Source organism: Aedes aegypti, chromosome 3 (assembly GCF_002204515.2).
Source record: "Aedes aegypti strain LVP_AGWG chromosome 3, AaegL5.0 Primary Assembly, whole genome shotgun sequence".
Classification (NCBI taxonomy): domain Eukaryota; kingdom Metazoa; phylum Arthropoda; class Insecta; order Diptera; family Culicidae; genus Aedes; species Aedes aegypti.
The window spans coordinates 212,714,973-212,732,041 of record NC_035109.1 but is presented as its reverse complement, the minus strand read 5'-3'; the positions used below and the strand labels follow the sequence as shown (position 1 = coordinate 212,732,041).

General features: G+C 36.7%; 1 protein-coding gene across 1 annotated transcript; it reads left to right on the top strand.

Annotated features, from left to right (window-relative positions):
* The first annotated feature begins 459 nt into the window (after positions 1–459).
* LOC5570010 (armadillo repeat-containing protein 2) lies at positions 460–13,871 on the top strand. Its single transcript, XM_001658849.2, has 9 exons — positions 460–744; positions 815–1,120; positions 7,863–8,152; positions 8,236–8,376; positions 8,450–8,584; positions 11,158–11,260; positions 11,382–12,295; positions 12,973–13,522; positions 13,585–13,871. The coding sequence occupies exons 1-9, from the start codon at positions 606–608 to the stop codon at positions 13,788–13,790; spliced, it is 2,784 nt and encodes a 927-aa protein (XP_001658899.2). The 5' UTR covers positions 460–605; the 3' UTR covers positions 13,791–13,871.
* The last annotated feature ends 3,198 nt before the right edge of the window (positions 13,872–17,069 follow it).

Genomic DNA, 17,069 nt, shown 5'->3' with positions numbered 1-17,069 from the left:
AAAATGGCATAAATATGACATGTAATGGTACACATATTTTTCACCGCCAGTCTTTATGGAAACTGCTCATATGGCCCATGTGAGGTAAAATGGGCATTATCGTAGTATACACAAACAAAATATGATCCAAAATGGCTGCTCAATATCTATTTTATAGTAAATAAAATGTTGTATTTGATCGTAGGTAGCCGACAATAGTTTGGATATGTTACATTTATTGAATTATTTATAAAAATAAGTGAAATAGGGCGAAATGGGATAAATTCGATCACTTCTCGAACTATGCACTAGACAAGATTATCAACAATCGAATCCTCATGATTTTTTTTAATCGAAATAGGTATATGATAACGTTTCCGGCTTCTCAAATTTGCGATTTTACCCACTGGGTCAAAATACATCCATTTCCCCTACGGAATGAAGCACGTTACGAAGGACCATACTTCATAACTATGAATGACCAGACCATTCGGTTAATACACCTAATTGAGAACAGTGCTTGAGTGAGCTTTGTCCACCGGAGAGGTCATTCCGTGTTCATACCATTGAAGTTTTCAGTTTGAGGATATCTCAAGGTTAAATGATCTGGCTCAGTAAAGGGTGATATGCAAAATTCCAGATTGAACGGTGATCCTTCGTTCGTATTTTTCAACGGTGGGGTCACACCGGGTGATGGAAAACGTAGATTAGTGCGTAAAACAAGTGCAGAAATTGTGAGCGAGGCAAAAAGCATGCTGGCAGGAGGTGAATGATTAGTGCCATCAATTAGGAGAATGAAAAAGTTAATTGAACGCCTATTATGTAAAATCGACAGGAGGAACACGTTTGGTATCTGCCAGGCGGCCAATAACACCACGGGAACCAAGAAGACAGCTTTATGGTCGCGTGGCTCCGCCAGGGCGTCCTCCCAGTGCCTTCAGCTTGAAATATCTTCAGCTCGAATCTCGTGCCTTGCCGTCATTGGAACCGATTCAAAGTACGATTCAAACCAATGGAGTTTTACGTTCGGAATCGGTGGATGATTTGGGTGAATATGACAACGCAAACAATAACGGTTCTCGGAGCAAATTGCCCGCGCTGCTCAAAGTTCCCGGCAAGCAAGCAGGATCTCTGGATAATCGTAAGTCTGTTCCGCTTCTACGATCTAACGATGTATGTTTATGGTAATGGGACGATTATCGATTTACCTACTCTAGTTCGATGGATTTTTTGCGTCTTAAGTGCAGTTACTAAGAAGATGGAATTGTATTGCGCTGGTCAACTAATGACTGCCCCACATTCGACAGTTATCGATTGAAAGTAATTAATTTTTGGCTAGTCCATGCGACATTCTCACGCAATATGATGAATTATTGATACAGGACAGGACATCATACCCTGTTTGATAAGAAAAACGCAATAGGACGAGTCATAGGATTGCACGTCGAACAGATAAAAAAAATCAATAAAAAAATCAGATAATTCAATATATTGAATCAGCTGTGATCAAATTTGTTGGTACTTCAACGTACAGCCCAGTAGCCCAAAGCTGGCCAAAATTTAAACGATTGAAGTTGCACTTAGTATTGAATAGAACTCCCCGAGATTTTTAGATCGAACTATTCCCACATATTTGCGTAGATGGCTGTTTTTATTTTTTTTATTTTGATAATTTTTGATCCATTAATTTCTGTACTAAATCTTAACCCAATCAACCGTCTCATTCGGTCTCATTCGAAAGAATATACCGTAAATTCGGGTGAAATTGATCAGTAGGGTAAAATTGATCACCGTGTCACACGATTTTATTTCCCTTTAATAGAGCGTGTTTGTCTTAACTATTGTCGAATTACATATTGTGAAGCTTTTTGTGTTAAGGAATGTTTATTTCTATGAAAATAATAGAAAATTCCAAAATCGTGTTCTGTGTGGTATTGTCAGACATCAATAAACTTTTAGTTTTAAACAACGATTTGGACTTGGTGTCAACCTGAAAATTTGTAAGCATGCTTGAAATATATCCCCAAAACGAATTTTATCCTCAGAATTCGTACCAATTTGTTCATTTTGTTGAATTGTTTATAGATATCAGAAGATTCCTTCGGAAATTGCCTACATTTAGGCGTTTTCTGCAGTATTTTTGAAAATTAATTGTTTATTATTTCTATAAATTTTGCATTGTTAAGAATTTGGCAAGCATATTTGGATTCAGGAGGCCCAAATTAAATAAGTAAAGTTGTTTTCCAAACTAACAATAATTGTTTTGACAGGTGATCAATTTCACCCCGAAATGGAATTCCTTGATTTTTTATTTTAGAGACGATTTTCAGCACTAAAATCACAACTGTATGAAAATTCGAGTATATAAACCAATGAGGCTCACCGTCGTACTTGTTTTCCTACATTAAGTTGTTAGGAATTGGCAACATCATAGAAAACAGACATGGAAAACAGTGAAAAGTGATCAATTTCACCCGAAATTACGGTACCTAAAACTTTATGCTGGCGAAGCTGAATTCTTTGTTTCCTTTGTCAAAGCGTGATTCTTTGTTTCCTTTGTCAAAGTGTGCATGATTTATAACTTGTTGAAAAATGTTGCAACGTGAAAAATACTCTAAATGATAATTCATCCCGTACTATGTAATAAACAAGTTCTATAATATGCTATATAATATTTCTTTGTTTGTGCATTTTTGAGTCTTAATATGAAAATTTACATTTTGGCATACAACTACACAGCGTAACAAAAAGGACATTTTCGCGTGTCCCAAGGATCAAATTATGTGTCTCTAGTAGATTTGGGATTGATGTAACTAATCCGTTCTCAGAAATGTTCCAGCATGTCACAATTTTTAGCTACTGATCTCGAAATTTTCATTTGTTTTCATTGTTGTTTATATGAAATTTATAGTATGATTTGTCAAACTTTTAAGTGATCTAAACCACCAAGCACGTAAAATAGGACTTCAACTTTCATTTGAGACAAAATTTGGTTGAAATTGCACAAATAAGTTTAGATTAAATCGATTTTTTCAACATGCTTGCAGTCTCCATACAAAATTCTTTGTTTCACTTGCATGGCAAAATACAATACTTTTCGAAACCATAAAAAAACGTTTGAACGCCGAAAGTATTCTGAACTTCGTTGATAATCATTATCATACACATGAAGTTTTAACTCTGGGGTAAATTAAGCGAAAAAATTGCCATACAAGCTGGCAATCTTGCATGCAAGTTGGCTGAAATAGTCAAATTTCGCATTTTCTGCAGTAAATATCTCAAAAACTAAACTTTCTTAGAATTCTATCAGAAATTTTCACATGATTTTGTCAGAATCTCCTCTAGTAATATTTAGTATTAAATTCCAGATTCTGCAGGATTCTGTGAAAATTGTTTTTTTTTATTACTTTATTAGTAGGTATCATTCCAAACATTATATTCATTTCTTATATCTAGGTGTTCTGTGTTATTAGACTACACTATCATCCTAATTTGGTAAAACAAATTTAAGATTTTATTAACATTTTGTTAACAACATATTACATTTCATTTGCCGTAACAGTTCAGATTTTTTACAGGTGAGTTGATTTCACCTGCTTATAAGAGAAAAAAATAACGTTTTCTACTTATTTAACCTAACTTAACCTAAACATATAACGCATTAATCGTGGCAATAGAAGACAGTCTCCTTTCTTTGCAATTTGGAAGGAAACCTTGATTTCCCTAATGGAGTTCAAGATATCCTGCCTATATCCCCCAAATTCGGAACAACTGACCACGATAGGCGGCACTCTTTGCTTCCTCACTTGAATCAAAGAGCCTGGGCTAGAGGCTGCTTCAATTTGGTGTTCGGAAAATTCGTCTAAAGCATTGAGCTGATTGCTCATTTCAATACAATTATCAACATTATTCATTTCACCCTTGGAAGAAAGTTCGCATTCCGGAGAAACGTCCTTTCTTCCATTCTTGTCACGTTTAGTGACAGTTTTAAATCCCACTTTTTTGGAAGGAAGTTATGAATTCAGAGATTCATCCTTCCTTTTGTTAGTTGTTGATACCATGTTTAGTTAATAAACGAAAGAAGACGTGACCTCCTAGGAGGTTTTTTCCCAAGACGGTGTCAAAGAAGGATTACCACCGCTAGCTTTCGCCAACGGGTCCAACGAAAAATCGAAGGCACGGGTCCAAACAAGGATCGTAAAGGGATTGATAATAGAAAAAATAGTACTGAAAAGTACTGTTTTAGTAGCACTGAAAAGTACTGTTTCATTGCTTTAGGTAGGGTAAATGTTCCCTTAGTTGTGGGTGTTCCTATAGTTGCGGTAGTGCCGTTTTCGCTGATTTTATTACTTTATCCACAGAACCGACACTGCTAATCGACGTATTGACTTGTTGATACTTGGAATAGTTGAAAAGAGCGTTCAAATTGCTTTAAAACTTTTGAAATATCACTAAAATTACTAAAACTTTTCCTACTTGTACCAATAGTTGCGGTAAAGTGTTCCTATAGTGAAGAATCCCATAAGAAAACAACGGATACCGCAACTATAGGAACACAAATTAAAAATAAACCGCAACTAAAAGAACAGTGTACCAATAGTGGAGGTATTATTTTTCACTGAAATGCCATGGATTACTTCGATGAAATCATTATTCTCATTAACTTAATGACATTAAGTCAATGGCCGTTACTTCCCGTTACAACATTAACATGTACATTAGACAGTTTCACAAAAAAACAAAATGTCTGGGATTCAAACAGCCACTCCCTCCGTTTTTTCAAATTCTCGTTAGAATTTTTTGAATGTAAAAAATAGCCAAAATCACAAATTCGACTTGAGGCACCTCCTAATCTTCTCCAAGTTGGATGAAAATTTGTCTGGTAGTTTGTTTTAGTATTGCAACTAGAACTAGGGAGTGACTGGTTGAATCCCAGACATTTTGATTTTTGTGAAACTGTCTAATGTACATTAATTGCGCTTCTTGAATTTAGGCGGTTAAATGAAGTTCAATCGTGCTTAGTACCTCCACTATTGGTACATCTACCTTAGATTTTAAAAAAGTTCCAAGAGCAGAGAGAATTCGTGTACGCACAACACGAAGGTACGATGCGCACTGAGCCCTAAGAATTAATCCTGAGAGGTGCACCGTGGAATCATACAACTAAATGTTTCTCCCATACTGAGCTGGACTAGTCTACTATGATAATAATTAAAAAAAATTTGCAATTGACTTTACGAATCTATTTCCATGCATAAAAACAGTAACAATAGTAACAAATATTAGTAAAGAAAACATTGATGGCAGGACTTTGAATTTGGGACACCATCTCAACGAATTATGAAGCTGAAACGTTTGCAAGAAAAAATACTGAGATAACTGTCAATGTATACTGTCATAGAAACAACTTCAATGTCGTCACATTTTTCCGCAAAAAAAAAAAATTTTTTTTTGGGACAAATCAATAGCGATCAGAAAAATTGTAAACATTTTCAATAATCGTTGATCATTTCCCAGTAGGCTATGAATCAACTTGCCCTAGACAAACTCTACGACACACAGTTTGGGAAGTACAGTCACCCTACAGTTATGGATAGCACACAAATAAAGATCAAAGTTGGCTTAAACGGAGTATATCTCACCCAATAGAGTTGCAATTACGCAGAACACATTTGATCTACGTGAACCATAAATCTGCACAGCATTGAAAGTGCTTATTGCACTTTAAGCGATGAGGATAAACATTTTGTTCCGAATGTTTTGAAACCGTCAACCATCATCATGACGACAGCAGCACACCCCACCGGACGAATTGTCGTTTTGGGAGCGAATAGAATCGTTGATTCATAACTGTGGGGCATTGAAACCCGAACCACAGTTATGAATCAACGATAAGACGAATCCGAAAGAAACGCTGGAATGTATACTTTCACTAACACACCATTCGTTTATTTCACAGATAAATTGCTTTTATAGTGTTCAGATCCATAATATGAGTCGATTTGATCCATAATAAGGACCCTCCTGTTCCACTGATCCACATCTGTGGGATGGACAACGTTTGAAATTTCTATCGAAATCGACACTTTTTCGGGACCGTGAATTTTTATGTGTATTCTCGAAAACAACTATTTTCGGCATAGCCAGGCGGGTAATTTTGTTTTTTACAAAGTCATTATGATTTGTAATCATATTTTATTCTAAAAAATGACCCTTAGCTGATCCATAACTGTGGGGTGACTGTACTGGATTATGTTGATTCCATACATTTTTTTCTGAATTTTTCACTTGCTAGTCTATTCTATTCTATTCCCTAATAAAAGCCATCAACGTTATATCAAAAACATTAAAACTCTTCTCGGGTTAATATACAGCAAACTGTTGCAGCTTTTTGGGACTATACTGTTTTGTAAGATATATAGCAGATGCGCCATTACTCTGTTTAGTTTTTTCTCAAAAACTTAAGTATTTCAAATTTCTAGAAACAATTATGCACCTTTAACTTACTTGTAGTAGAATAAGTTCAAATTGAAATTATAGACATACTAAAAACAGCCATATTATGTTTACGAAGGCTCTTGGGAAGCATCTGAACCTGTGCCAGGTGCTCTGGAGAGGTCACAATACTTGATATCAAGCTTGTTCTTCGTTTATTGTTTTGTTTCTTCGAATTCATGAAGATTGAGACGTTGCACGGTATGTAGTGGGCATAAAACTAACATGTCCTCAAATAGGCCCTTGTTAAACCGGCCACGGTGTTCTGGAACGGTGCACTAACTCCTATTATGTTTAAATGGACACAATCAATCATTGTCCTTCGTTTAAAACTTAAGTTTAAACTTCAACATTACAACTTCGGTGTTGTAATTGCAATAAAACAAAACAAAAATCCTAAATAAATCTTATTAATCGTTAATAAGGCACTGCCGTTACCCCAGTATAATCTGAAATATCTACAGCATGATTCCGAATACTGCATTGTACATTTGTAGCAAATAACTTGAACTCTTTTAAAGTCATCTAAATGGGTTAAAAATCGAATAAAATTTGATGAAACTAGCTGCCATTTGAAAAGGCCTTGTCAGGGATCGGGGCGTGAAGGTTAAATACGTGTCAGCTAAACAAAAAAAAAAAAGTTGAAAACAAGTCGCATTATACTTGCGAATCTCATCATTTTTATATGAAATTTTCCCATTGAATTACTCAAATAACGATTTTTTTAAATAAAAACTTACGTAAATTAAATTAACGTACGAAAAGACCGTCATTTTACCTCATTGGTTTAAGTGCAATAATATTGTAAATCAATTCATGTGAGCTAGTGGTTACGACCTTAAGTTGAAAATGAATCGAAGACACACCTCAATTGAAGAGTACAAATCTCAATTGAAGGGCACAAATCTAGAGAACTAGCGACTGAAAACATGATCGTCTGGTCACTCACTGGTGGTAACTATCCTTTGCCAGAAATGTATTGACATTATTATATATTCAGAATTTGAGACATAACTAAGGTGACCAGACGTCCCGATTTAGACCTAAAATGCTTGTAGAATACACATCCAATACGAATAATGTTTAATTGGGAACGAGATCTGACAGGGTGTGGTCGCTTTAGATATAACAGATAAAATATTAATATTAAAATAGGGTTGGAAAAATAAGAGTTAAAGGAATCAATTGCCTATCTTTGCAATGCTTAAATTGATTCTAGTTATATCTGACTGAATTCATAATTCTTGGAAATTTCAAAAGTTTTACAACGCATAAAATCGGAAATTGTTAGTTTAAACGAATTAGGTTTTACACATAAAGCAAAGCACTTCTTGTACCATTTCAATCCAGCTGTATTTTGTCGTTTCCCTTACTACTCATGTATCTAGTGTCAGAATGTATGCCTCCGCGGAAGGACTTCAAGCCGCCAACGGCAGCATTATCTCCACAATTTTCACTCAATGCCGAGCCCAAACCGCTGAACGAGAAACGGCCCCCGACGGATGGGAAAATTTCTGGCAATGTTGCAACAGCTTCATCGGGGCCGCCAAACAGTATCGTTAAGAACCATCCTCTGAAGCGTCGTCAATTTCAATCGCTAGATGAGCAAAACTTGCCTGAGGCGGAAAAATCATCTTCGTCAGCATCAGGCCAACAACGCTCGGAAAGTGCGAAAACGGTTAGAATCTCTCTAATGCGGTTAACGAAGCGGCAGCGTGCAAACATGTTGCCTAAAATGATAATTTTCATTTGCTTGTACAGGACCACCAGGAGCAGAAGGTAAAGCTGAGCAAAAGCAACGACTTGTTGGCGCAATCCAGCACGGAATCCTTGCTGGAGATGCTCAAGGCCCATACTGGGATTAAGGACTGCACCGATGAAACTGCCAGTCACATTAATGGGGTGAGTGATACGACTATATCGTTGCAGTTGAGATTTTGTTTGAGGATTTGCGAATTGAAATGTTGTTCATTAGATTCTAGGTGAGCTGTTCTCTCGCGTGAAGGGATCCAAAGGCAGTTGGCGTGGAGCAGTGCTAGGAGCTTTGTATGGTTTGGTGGAGGCAAATTCAGCGAAAATATTGTTATCAGTGGCACGCGTGGTACTGGCGGTAAGCTTTTATGAGGGATATTTTTTTTATTTGAGAAATACAGGATACACATAAGAGCCGAAAAGGGTTTAGATCGCACTGATTATGCTATCGTAGGAAATTATTCTTCTTTCAAAACAACATTTATCATGTTCCGTATCTGGTTTGCACACTTAATTTTAGAAATCTACCTCTGTAACCGGTTTGCAGAAAATGTAACAGCTGACACCTTGGTTAATATTTACCGATTCTGAAAAAAAAGTTAACGATATCTCGGTTAGCATTTACCGTATCTCGGTAACGTTTTCTGAGATCTCAGTAAACAATTTGGGTTGCCTCAAGCTGGGTGAAATATTTACAATTCTCAGCTGTTGGGTTCTCGGTGAATCGTTTTGCTGAAGTCGGTGAAACATCTTTAGTGTCGAGTATTATATGTTTCGATTATTGACAATTTTCAGTGATAAAATGACACATAATAACTCAGATCTCGTTTGTCCTTTTTATGCAAAGCAAACTGAACAACTAAGTAACTTTTAACCGACCCCAAGTTCACTCGCTGAAACTCGCGGAACGGCCTTCGATGCTCAAGGTGGACTGGAATAAACGGCAGACACAGACACTAGGGGACTTCAATACACGAAGGACTATCGGGCTTTCGGACTTGCACTATTGATTCGTTGTACCTGTACTCTGGGTGGTAGGTTTGACAAGACTAATATATTCAGGGATTGGGGTTAGTTTTTATTCGGTAGCATATTCGAGTGTTAATTTTAAGAGTAGTAAGTATTACCATAGCACATAGAGAAAGATATAAAGCGAGGATCAATTAAATTCAAGATTTCAAGGACAGAGTGGTTTTCTCTTTTGGAAGCTGTATGAATTTACCATTAGGTGCAACTAAAAGGTAGATTTAAGCTTGAGCACAATATTAGAATTCTTTTAGATTCATTTGATATTAAACACAAACATTTATGCTAGTGTGGTTGAAATACAACCAACAGATATGAATCATTGTTGGATAACTCGGTATTTATAATCAAGGCGATTCCATGAAAAATCCATAACGTACACGGAGACGGAATTTAACTCAATTTTGGGTTGTTTCAACGCAATTCCGTAGTTGAGCCCAATAACTCAATTTTGGCTAAATTTCCAAGGTCCCCACTAGGTAGTTTGGCTTTAATTCCATTAGAAAAATATACTCAATTTTGGGTTAATTTAACGCAAAATTGAGTTCTTTCGACCCAAACATAAGAAAAGTTTCATTTACCCAAATTTGGCTTATTGGGCCAAAGTACCCCCATATTAATAAATATAAGGTGACCGACATCTGAATCGTATCATCTTCATATTTTGTTTCACATTTCTCTTAAAATTGGTATATGGAAAAATTATAGATCTAGTTAAATTCTACAACTTTGCTGAAGACATCACGCCGTTAACTTTAAAATCTTGTGAGTTACAAGCGAATTTCGAGTTTTTTAAGTATATTTTTGAAGTGAATTTTCTCAATTTACAAAAAATACGTTCTCGCAGTTTTTGCAGCAAAAGTTGCCTATTGTATGGCCTTTCGAATGCCACTTAAAGAAAAATTTTATCGAACCAACTCTATGAGTTATGGGCATCAAAAGATTTCATAGTTTTTCACTTAAATTTGCTTATAACTTCAAAATCACAAGAATTACAAACTTGCGATGTTCAGCAAAAACATGTATCTTTACTTCCTCTACAACTCTTCTGAAGACCACATTCACGTAAAACTGAAAACAAAAAAGTTAAATCAAAATAACTGATTTTTTGGGTCCACCCTAAGTTAATACTTTCAAAATCAATTTACTTAGCTCAAATGAAGAGTTAGATCAAAAGTGTCTTCGACAAAGTTGTTCAAAATAATATTTTCTAAAAGTTTGCAGAAGAGCGCAGCCACAAATTTCATCAAACAAAAAAGTTTGAGTCAAACTTTTTCCTTAAAAGATGCAAAACTCAATTACGAATAACTTCTCTGAAGACATCGAACGTCTAAATTCGACGAGAACAAAGATAACACTTTTTTCCGGCTAAATTGTCGATTCGGTCCAATGTGCAATGGTATTTATTAACATTTTTTTCATTGATTTCTATTGATGTTCTACGAGAAATACGGGAATATTCACATTCTGATTGCACAAGGAGTTATTGGGGATTCTTTAGGAGGATTTTTTTTTCTGTAATTTCTCTATTTATACACATGTTTCCAGAATGTTGAAGAAATCGATCGAATAAATCCCTGCAACATTTATTAGACGATTTTTTTGAGAAATCGAGAATTTAAATTTTTTTTTGATCATCTAAAGAATGATAACTACGAAAAATTCATAGAAGAGTTAGTTACGACAATCTTGAAAGTATTACTCATGGAATTTCTAAAAATTAATGTACGTAATAAATTCATCCAGTTATATTTTATAAAAATCTGTGCAAGTAGTAACGCCTGAAAGATGTTTTAAAAGGGGTTCTACTAATGATACAATAAATTAACTGAATTGTCTTACGGAACCATTTTCGCCCACTATCTCCTACGAAATATTCTAATAGTGATTTTCACCCTCCTATAGCTAAATGTGACTGGCAGCAATTTGACAGGGGCTTGCAAGCTGGTGTTCAAAATTGCCCGCAACGAAAACAATGACGCGCTTTTCGCCGACAGCGATGTGCCAGGTGAGAATACCGTTTTTCTAATCGTCATCCCCACTGTCACCTACTTGAGAGTTGATATATTGTTTTCCGTTTCTAATATATGTATTGCGCATTTTTCCCTTTTTATTTATTGGGTTTTTAGAGCTGCTCGTGGATGGTTTGGGTCGCGCTTCACCAGCTGATGAACCTGAAGCATGTATCTACGGCTATGGGGCAATTCGGTTCTTGGCCGGTTCAGCTGCCTCAGTTTCACCCAAAGTCAAACCAGAGAACGTTTCACGTGAAAACTCATCTCGACAAAAATCGTTGGCTTGCCGTTTAGCACGACATGGACTCGTGCAGTTGATGATATTGCATTTGAAAATGCTGAACGAGTTGGGATCTGCTGAGAAACTATCTGGACCTCCATTGCATTCGCTTTTCCAGCTTTCTGGAGCTCTACGAACTCTGGCCGGTATTCCTGCTATTGGTAATGGTATGGCTGCGACTCGATCACTGCTGCTGGGTACAAATCCTCAGATCAAAGAAACGCCAGATGGTGAAATGATTCAATTAGAATTGGCTGGACCTCTGCTGGTTCGGGCAGCAGAGATGTGCATTGATGAACCAGAAGTACAGGCAAATGTAATTCGCACGCTGAGTGTATTGTCAGAACGTTCCGAATGCTGTGAACAACTGGCAGATGCAGCTGCTCGTCTAGGAATCCTTCTGGGTTCTATCAGTGAAACAAGTCCTACCGTAGACAAGGGCCTAGCGGCTGCAAATCGACTAGGCTACATTCTTGGAAATCTAATGACCAGATGGGACACGGCTCGTCTACAGTTCTACATGAATGATGTTTCAATGGAAGCCATTTTGAATGCGTTGGAATATTATTCTCACAAACGATTAACGATTAAAAATCAGATGGGTGATTCTGTGGTAGACGTCCTCACAAAACTAGTGCGTGTCATCGCTAATATAAGCGTTAATGGCGATGTAGGTTATGGATTAAGCAATAAACCACCGCTTGGAGAAATTTTACTTAACATTCTACTAAAGGTGAAAGATGTAAAAGTAAGTTTGTTTGTAATTAGAAAACTAATGCAACCCTCTTACATATTCAGGACGATATTAATGCTGTAACTTGGTGTTTTTTTTATATAAAATTTTCCTTAAAATCAAAGAGATTAATTGTGATAACAAGAGCACAAAAATACATGGATTTCGTTAGTTATTGAAATTAATCAATCTTATGCTGCTCTTCTACGCCTACTTGTCCCATATTCTATGTAAACCTTATGAACCGTGGGACAGCAGTATGCCTGTTGCTTAGAAGTTTTTTTATCTTTTTTGATTCTACTGATAACAAATAAGTAATACAGTGGGAGATCGAAATTCGTACACTTCATGCAAAAAGCCGAGTGGTTAGAGTCCGGGTTCGATTCCCGGTCGGTCCAGGATCTTTTCGTAGTGAAAACTTCCTTGACTTCCCTGGGCATAGAGTATAATCGTACCTGCCACACGATATACGAATGCGAAAATGGCAAGGTTGGCAAAGAAAGCTCTCAGTTAATAACTGTGGAAGTGCTCATAGGAACACTAAGCTGAGAAGCAGGCTCTGTGATTTTAATGAAATTGTACCTAAAATGTTGAAAAATCACAAGGTTTTTACATTTTTAGCTAAATAAGATCGTCCTGGGTACTTACGGGTTAACTAAGATTGAATATTCTTCAAAAATGTGTTCTTACAGGAACCGGAAATGGAAGAATTATTATTCGCTACTTTGGGAGCACTTCACAATCTCTCTTACTATTACGAACCATCGGATAATCCTATCCAGTTCAATCACCAAGGAAGCATGGCCGATCGCATGAATGACATCTGCGGTGTTTTGTGCAATATCCTCAACTCAAGCTCCAATCCGGCTCGATCGGAGGCAGCACGTGTTCTTGGCAACATGACACGCAACACCGTGGCAAGGCAGGCATTTTGCTCCGAAAATGGATTGAAGATTTTAGTTCAGTGTTTGGAGTCGAATGATGTGGAGCTGATGGTTACTTCGTGTGGAGTGCTCGTCAATATTCTTGGGGATAGTGAGCGTAGGACACCATTTCGGGAAATACAGGGACCAATCGTACTACGGAAGCTACTGCAACGCGGAGTATCGCACCAGGATTGGATCCTTGCGGGAATCTCCTGTCAAGCTTTGTGGAACTACCTCATCGATAGCGGAAATGTCGTTCATGCCTTGGGAGAGTCCGAAGTGGACTTCATTTGTAGTGATCTTGCAGATTGTTTAGGTATACTTACTACATGAATATAACCTCATGACCATTACTCAACCCAAAGTTGCTTATTTCAGACGACGAAAAGTTGTTCAATGGCGAGGAACCGGACGTGCTGTGGGAAGAATTTGCCCCGGTGGCTACCGATTTGTTGGAAAGATTGCAATCTTGCATGTCGGTGGGAAATTCACCCTGCCTATCTTCTGACGACGAAGGTGATATTATGAATAGGGAACAAGTGGAAACTTGGGGTAAGCAATACAAGCAATGGTTACAACAGTGAATATTGTTATTTGATTGTTACCATAATGTACGACCATTTCGTTATTTATAATAAAACATATTGCACAAGACACACCAGAAATGCGTTGTCCTGATATTTAATTGAATTGACAATCCATCTTTTACAAGCTTGAACATATCATGACATGACATCTTGTTGAAGGAATGCCATCAGACAACATCATATAGAAGGATTAGGGGCATAATTGATCATACAAGGCAAAATGGACACCTCCTTAATCTCTGAGAATATGCATACCTCATCAAAAGTTCACAAATTGACAATCATTATTTTTCACACAAGTGTTTATTTTGCCCCGATACCTTTTTACCGGCCTTGTTTTCGACCTCATTTTTTATCTCACCTTTCTGACACCTGATTTGATTTTTATTACAATCAATAAATGTAGCACGTTGTACTAACATAAGACTTGAAAACTAGTCGTGGGCAAATTAAAAACATTGCCATTTTATGGTGTTAAAAAAAGAATAGACTGATTCCCCTACTCAATCTGAAAGGGGTAAGTAAATGATTGAGATGGGCAATTTTTTTCCTAAATTCAAATGCTTATAACTTTTTGAGAAAATGGATGAAATTTGATGCATCCGGGAGCATTTGACGGAAAATTTGGTCTTATTTCAGTAATTTACTTGGCCATGCATATTGACCACCGGACACTAGAGTTGTTCCGGTTTTCGAGGTCACGTTTTTTCGGTCGTTTGTGTATTTGTGCGATGGGAAGTTGTACAGTCACCCCACAGTTATGGATCAGCTAAGGCTCATTTTTTAGAATAAAATATGATTACAAATCATGGTGACCTTGTACAGAACAATTTTACCCGCCTGGCAATGCCGAATATAATTGTTTTCGATAAGACACATTAAAAATCGCGGTTATTTACGAAAAAGTGTCGATTTCGAAAGAAATTTCAAACGTTGTCCATCCCACAGATGTGGATCAGTGGAACAGGATGGTCCTTATTATGGATCAAATCGACTCATATTATGGATCAGAGCACTATAAAAGCAATTTATCTGTGAAGCAAACGAATGGTGTTTTAGTGAAAGTATACGTTTCGGCGTTTCTTTCGAAATCGTCTTATTGTTGATTCATAACTGTGGTACGGGTTTCAATGCCCCACAGTTATGAATCAACGATTCTATGAATACGGATAGCATTTGATTTTATATGGACGAATAAAATATTCTAGAAGATGTTATGATTGATTTCAATGCTGTAAAGATTTATGGTCCACGTAGATAAAATGTATTCTGCGTAAATGCAACTCTATTTGATGAGATATTCTCCGTTTAAGCCAACTTTGATCCATATCTGTGTGCTATCCATAACTGTGGGGTGACTGTACCTGAGACTCATCAATCGTCATTTTTTTCGCCGAGAGTATAATATGATAGATAATCGAGTAATTTCTCGCAGCATAGGGTCATTTAAAGAAAAATACACGGACACCGTCTTCAGCCATTTAGCTGCACTGTTTAGACTGTAATTTAACACTAGACATCGGACAAGCATGCTCCAATGGCACAGCCGAGAAACATTCCTGACGAAAAGTTTCAATGGCTGTAGCGGGAATCGAACCCACACCCAATGACACGATGCTCTTATATGTCTGACAACACTAACCGCACGGCCACGAGGCCCAGTATTTCCGGGATGTACTTGAAATTACTCAGTCAGTAGTGTTGTAGGGGGGTGCGGTAGGTGCGGGCCCCGAATTCCTAGGGGCCAACAAATTATGGTAAAAATTTGTCATAGTAGCTGAAAATCAGTTTTTCGTGTATGTAAGTCGAGTCTAGTACACGACAATGAAGACGGCCTTACAGTTGAGGTCGAAATACGCGTATCTGTCAAAGGATACAAACTCTAGTGGAATTAAATGGTATAGTTCTAAATTCGGTTTATTCATCTACTCCCTTCCATATTTGGCATTTAAAGAATATAAGTTTACGGGCTTGCCAAGGCTAGTAGAAAGCATGCAGACTAGACCTGTTCATATTTAAATAAATGTCTGGAAATCTACCGGTCAAGCAGTATTCGGAATTCTCATGCCAAGAACAATGTCTGGTCAAATTTTCAGCTCATTTGATTAAGATTTCAGTATGCTTCAAGTTAAAAATGTGTTTTTGGGGTTATTTCAAGGTTTGAAAAATCATAACTAGCATGTGGAAAATCAAAACCACTTGCTATTACCACTATTTGGAAGCTAATTCTATTCTGTTAAAGTTTGTAGAACACGCTAATGAGATTAAATTGAGTTTTAACATTGTTTGATCCAAATTTGTTCTCAACAGTACCCAGAAATTACAGTTTTCTCAATATACATGGTACATAAATCACCCATTGACATTATTTTTCCAGGCCCTAGTCAACGGGAATCAAACATAATACATTTATGAATACATTGCACACCAACAGCTTACATCTTGCTTAACACTCTAATACACAACCCCGCCTTTAGACGGGGTACACTTTGGAATTTTGTGTATTTTTTCGTAGCTCAGAAATCAAAATGATTTTATTTTTGGCTTATACCTTGACTCATAACACGCATTGTTACGAAGACGGTCGCGTTTTGGACTCTTAACAGCAAACTCGTTCTTTTGCTTGAGTAGGCTTTAAGCTGTAATTTAATTTTATTTAGTTATATGTCGCATGTTTTAATTTATTTTATTTACATTTGTTGTCTTCTACGTTAACTGTCCGTCTACTAGTAACAAATGTGTAGTTGTTGTGTATGTCCCTTCATAGATTAAGTTTTACAATTAGAATCAAATTCATTTTAATAGATTAAGCAATACTTACTTATTTTTAGGAACAAATTCTTTTTTAGCAACTTTAGAATAAACAATTTTAGAATAACAGATTTATGAGATTCAATCTAGCTTAGAGAGTCTTTGTGTAGATGTCTGCTATTCGTTTTTAACAATAGGTTATCTCAATTTTTCCCCAATCATCCCCCATGAAGTTTTGTGCTGCACTTGTCAATCGATCGTCGGATCGGTTGAACCGATAGTGGTAGCCGATAACGAGGGGTCTTGTACCGTTGCGCACACGCATATAAGTAAAGTTGTTTATGACTTTTGAAACTTTTTTGTATTTTTAGAAATTGTTTGAAAAATTGCATTCTTATATAACCTACAAATGCATGGGCTTCATTTAACGTGTATTATAAAAAATCGTACCTTTTATATTCTTCTACGATTAACCTATCACAAATGAAGAGCCTGGTGGTATTGAAATCATTTCAAACCTTTTTT

What these genes read in the sequence shown, in the direction of transcription:
- LOC5570010 (XM_001658849.2), top strand. Translation starts at nt 606, where the DNA reads ATGCAAAATTCCAGATTGAACGGTGATCCTTCGTTCGTATTTTTCAAC. An exon ending in CTGCCAGTCACATTAATGGG is followed by an intron (nt 8,377 to 8,449) that starts GTGAGTGATACG and finishes GTTGTTCATTAG; the next exon opens with ATTCTAGGTGAGCTGTTCTC. An exon ending in TGGCACGCGTGGTACTGGCG is followed by an intron (nt 8,585 to 11,157) that starts GTAAGCTTTTAT and finishes ACCCTCCTATAG; the next exon opens with CTAAATGTGACTGGCAGCAA.